Raw genomic sequence first — 5,054 nt, 5'->3', positions numbered from 1 at the left:
AGAGAGAGAGAGAGAGGTATTAACGTCAGTAGAATGCAACACGAGGGCATATACAACCAACGGTGGGACTTGAGACAGAGAGAGCATATGCATAGAGGAGGTGAAGGGTAGCCATTAGAAGGGGTAGTGTCCAAATCATAGAAGAGTGTTACTTCCTTGGAATATATATACATATATATGAGTATCAAGCGTGAAGATTCCTTCGAAAGAGACAAGGTTCATCTAAAGTCACACATATGATATACTGTACCATCATAGTGCATACACGTGCGGGGGATGCATTTTGTGTGGTGCAACCGTGCAAGCAATTTAGTCCATTGATGAACTAGAGGCCAACTGGCCAACGGATGCCAAGGTTGGGCTAGGCAGGCTCGGGACGGACAGATTTGGGGTGGATGCACCGAGGCAAGAGGCTCGGGGCCAGGGCTAGGAGTCCAGGCCAAACTAACCCCTTAAAGCGTTACTCTCGTTTCTTCAATGGAATTCACCCACTTCTCCTGGCAGCCTCGCCTACACACTCAACTCGTCTTCATACAGAGAGGCTTTTGAAGGTATGCTCTCACTTGTTATTCTATTTCTAATGCTTTCTTGCATTGCGCTTCACTTCCTCTTCATTATATTAGGCTTTGCATTAGTTCACAAGTGATGCAGTAAGAGCTTGCTTCTGCTCTCTCCCCCCCTTCTGTGTGCGTGAGAGAGAGAGAGAGAGAGACACAGAGATAGATAGATGGCAGAAATGGGTTTTCTAAGTTGGGTTATGGCAGAAATGGGTTTCCTAAGATGGGTTCTGTCCGATCACTGTAACAGTAGTAGTTTTGTTGGGTTTTTAACTGCATGCCTGCTTAAACCATGTCCTTCCTTCTTGGGCTGCATATCAAAGAGGTTTCCATGTGAGCTTATCATGGCTTTACCAATATATATGCGTAGCTTAGCTGCCAATCTCTTCGTTTTGCTGTGCAGATAGACTCTAGTCAGCAATGGGATTTTGCAACCTAACCGATTATTGTTCAGGTTTCATCTCTTAGTTAGCCCGCCTTGGGTTAACACATCAACCTGTATCTGGGTTACTCTCAGATTTCATGTCCTGGCGTAATATCTAGCTTAACTTTCATAGTATTGAACAAATCTTGGCTCAGCATTCTACACAAACATCTTGATACAAAAGTGATGACCGTACAAACCAGGCCTGTACCTTGTCAATGGCCCTAGATTGTTATATGTGCTGTATCACAGTTACAAGGGCAGAGGCATTTTCTACTTCGGAATCAGGAGAGTGCATGAGCTGGCAAGTCTAATAATGAAGGGATGAGGTATGGTATAGGCACATAGAGCAGACCCAACCAACCATATGGTTCCATGGGGATGCACCTTATTTTTATGCGCGGCTCAGCAGAATTGATCCAGAAGGATCTTTACTAAGTCACACTGATTTTCAAAGTGGTGTTGGCTACAGTGTCAAAACTTGTTCTCACGTTTTGTTGTAGAGGATTAAGAAGCTCTTGTTTTTCTCTTTGTTGTCTAAATGGTCCCACTTTTATGTATCCCAACAGGTTAGTACACCATTGGATTGTTTGCTTGCTGTGAAGAATGAGCATTTTGCACTGGCACTTTGAGGATAGCAGTGGAATTATTGCAACTGAGTGAAAGCAGATGCTTGGGACTGCGTGTTTTCGGTTATGTATCCGTGGCAGTCAATGCCCTACAACAGTGGCTCTTTCACATGTTTATCATTGTAGCCCTCATCCTTATCCAGCTCAAGTCACTTGCAGGCATGCAACATCTATAAGCTTTTCTCGCAATTTAAGCTGGAATCGCCATTATACAGTTGCAAATGCAGGAGGCTGTGGTCTGCATGTAACTAGCTCTGTGAAGAGACGTTGTTCTCATACATGTTCTTGTGTAGAGGAAGGAAGTGAAGTAAGTTGTGCTACGATCTGGCATGGACTGCTACCTTCGCATCATCCATCACTGGATCAGAATATCATCTCTCCATCCAACAATGGCCATTCATTTTCTAGCTTTGACCGACACTCTGGGTCCTCATCTGGAAGCACAGTAGCTGTTTCTTATAATGGTCACGTGGGGTCTGATCCATCCATCTCAGATTTGGGCATGCTGCAAGTAAGGTCTGGTAGAGCGAAGTGTGCATCAGGATTGAGCTTTCCGGATGCCTCCGCTATAAGCATGGGCAGGTTTGCCATGGCAGCAGGTTTGCTGGATGGGTCTTGGAATGTTGCATGGGATGCCAGACCTGCTCGTTGGCTTCATGGAAGACATTCAGCTTGGCTGCTATTCGGTGTTTGCGCTTGCTTTTCTGCAGCAGCCGGTGTATCTGTCCCAAACATGCCACTGCCACCAAGCCCCCTCATGCATGTGGAAGGTGCTAAGGAACAATCGGGGTCTTCAGTTTGTGGATCTGATTGTGAGATTGTAGCAGCTGAAAACGTCAGAGAGGAAAAACAAGTGTTCACAGACTACACTGTTACTGGTGAGTGTGTTACATTTACAGCTTCTATTTTATTTTGGTCTGAAGGAGGTGCATTCTTTCTGCCTCTTGTTGGCTCAAGGCCTTAAGATGTAAGGTTGGAATTATTGTATGGTTTAGGTATACCTGGTGATGGTCGATGCTTGTTCCGGGCCATTGCATATGGTGCTTGCCTGAGGAATGGAGATCCTGCCCCAAGTGAGAGTTTGCAACGTGAGCTTGCAGATGAACTACGGGACAAGGTAAAGTGTTTGCACTCTTCGAGTGTGATGGGTTTGGATGTCGTTTCCGTGATCACTCTTGGCACTATGTAATGGAAAGCTTTTATATGGTTATGGTACTCTTGGAACTGGTTGCTACCACAATCAAGTCGTGGCAGTGGCAGGGGCAACTGAGATGGTAGCTATAACATTACATATGTGCTGATGGGAAAATACGCATCACTTTTCTTGCTAAGACCTCAGTTTCTTGTGCACATGACAGGTTGTAGATGAGCTTGTAAGTCGACGGGCTGATTCAGAGTGGTATGTATATGTCATTGCGTCCCCCCCCAAGGCCTCCTCGTCTCATTTCGCCCTCCTTTTCCCCCTTGTGTTTAAGTATATGCATTCCTTCAGAAACTTCAAAGCTTTTGTTCTTGTTTAGGTTCATTGAAGAGACATTTGACAGCTATGTGAAAAGAATGCGTGAGCGTCATGTATGGGGTGGAGAGCCAGAGCTGCTGATGGCTTCACATGTCCTCAAGTGAGTGGAACTTTATTAGAGGATTTGAACTTCTGCTCTGCTGTGATGATCAGTGCTTGTTTGTGTTGTGGTATTGCTGTTTTTGGCTGCTTTAAGGGGCTTAGGGATTTGATGTAGTTGTTTATATCCATTTGGATAGTTTTTTTCTCGATGCATCTATGAGATGGTACATGGATGGTTCTTACTGGGGTTGCTGTCTATGCTTCTTTGCTTAATGTAGGATGCCCATCACAGTGCATTTACTTGACCGGAGCTCAGGTGGACTCATTTCTATAGCAGAGTATGGTTTGGAATATGAGAGTGAGAACCCCATCAGAGTTTTGTACCATGGTTTTGGGCATTATGATGCCATACAGGTCCCCGGAAGTGGGACACATTCAAAATTGTAATCTTAAAAAAGCAAATTAAGCTGGTAGGTAAGGACCTTCCGGTTTTTGTAAGTCGGGATGCGGGAAACGGGGCCTTCCATCTATTGCCTGGAAGTAATTGAGTACTTGTTTAGTTAGGACATTAATTCTTGCTGCTAGCTCGAACCGTACAAATTAATGGGTCCTAGAATTTGCTGGAAACTTGCGCTTGCTTGATGGTACATGTTTTACAGCTTAAGCAAACAAAACGATGTTGAGGAAAAACATGTTTTACCTCTCTCTCTCATGTTGTGGTACATGTTTTACAGCTTCAGCAAACAAAACGATGTTGAGGAAAAGCATGTTTTACCTCTCTCTCTCTCTCTCTCTCTCTCTCTCTCTCTCTCTCTCATGTTGTACATGTTTTACAGCTTCAGCAAACAAAACGATGTTGAGGAAAAGCATGTTTTACCTCTCTCTCTCTCTCTCTCTCATGTTGTGGTTGTGGTTAGCGCATCGGGTTCCTAACCAAGAGATTGTCGATCCAAGTCCCATTTCTTACAATCCAATATCATCCTATGGGTCATTTATGGTTTGCTGGATTGCTGTGTCTTTAAAAAGGTTCTTCTTATCTGTCTTTGTGGAGTACTCCAGGCTTGTGAGCGAGTTCTATGGTTCAAGTTCCATTCCCTGTGCGTCAATTCCATCACATGTGTCATCAGTTCTTGGTGATGATGACCAAAAAAATCCCCGTGTCCCCCGCCCCCGCCCCCGCCCCCGCCCCCTCCCTGTGGTGTGTTACTTGCAGACATGTAAAGGCATCTGTGCCCACACTTGCACCCTTAATGTATATGGATGCACATGTACACACCCGGTAGATGGAAAGATCCGCGTCTCCCCACTAAACTCTGGCTTACATGTGAAAAGAAATATGTATTGCTGGTGTGGCCCACTCTGCTTTGTTCAAGTTTCAAGGCTGCAAGGTCTCTTGAGAGGAAAGTGTTGTAGCTGGTATTGAGAAGGCCAGTAATAGCTGGCTCATGAAGGGCACAGCTAAGTGTGAAGCAGCAAGGCAGGTGTTGGCTGTGAGATTCATGTCCGTACATTGATAATGGCGAAGTACAAGTCTAGCACGGTCTGCCAAAAGTACCAGCCAATTCAACGTTACATCGGGGCAGGCTTGCAGGTTGATGGGTATCCAATTAATGGCCTTGGAAATGGTAGCTAGTGAGAGACTTAGCAACTTCACTCATTAGGACAAAGAAGAAGGGTAAGGATTCCACCTCTTTTAGATCAGAAAAAAAAATGTGAAATGCTTTTACTACAAACTAGAAAAGCTATAGAGCTAAAGAATGCAAGAAAAGATAAATAGATGATAGGACTAGCACCTCTTAAAGCCAAGGAAAATCGTACTCATGCACTAATTATTACTTGGAGAAGCATGCAATGAAACGACCAACATAGAAGCACATTAAAAT

The 5,054-nt window shown here is 44.5% G+C and overlaps 1 protein-coding gene across 3 annotated transcripts; it reads left to right on the top strand.

The window, feature by feature from the left end:
• The first annotated feature begins 394 nt into the window (after positions 1-394).
• On the top strand, positions 395-3,935 carry LOC147623916 (uncharacterized). 3 transcript variants are annotated; one of them, XM_086820542.1, is made up of 7 exons: positions 422-551; positions 961-1,310; positions 1,551-2,488; positions 2,606-2,727; positions 2,969-3,009; positions 3,131-3,229; positions 3,450-3,935. In XM_086820542.1, exons 3-7 carry the CDS (start codon positions 1,651-1,653, stop codon positions 3,616-3,618), a joined length of 1,269 nt encoding a protein of 422 aa, XP_086676668.1. In that variant the 5' UTR covers positions 422-551; positions 961-1,310; positions 1,551-1,650; the 3' UTR covers positions 3,619-3,935. The 3 variants fall into 3 exon arrangements, with proteins under 3 accessions (XP_086676667.1, XP_086676668.1, XP_086676669.1); XM_086820541.1 differs by lacking the exon at positions 961-1,310 and having other exon boundaries at positions 395-551; XM_086820543.1 differs by lacking the exons at positions 422-551; positions 961-1,310 and having other exon boundaries at positions 1,327-2,488.
• The last annotated feature ends 1,119 nt before the right edge of the window (positions 3,936-5,054 follow it).

The sequence above is a fragment of the Cibotium barometz genome, chromosome 26, assembly GCF_041138505.1.
Source record: "Cibotium barometz isolate CiBa-2024 chromosome 26, ASM4113850v1, whole genome shotgun sequence".
Classification (NCBI taxonomy): Eukaryota; Viridiplantae; Streptophyta; class Polypodiopsida; order Cyatheales; family Cibotiaceae; genus Cibotium; species Cibotium barometz.
This window is presented reverse-complemented; position numbering and strand designations above follow the sequence as displayed.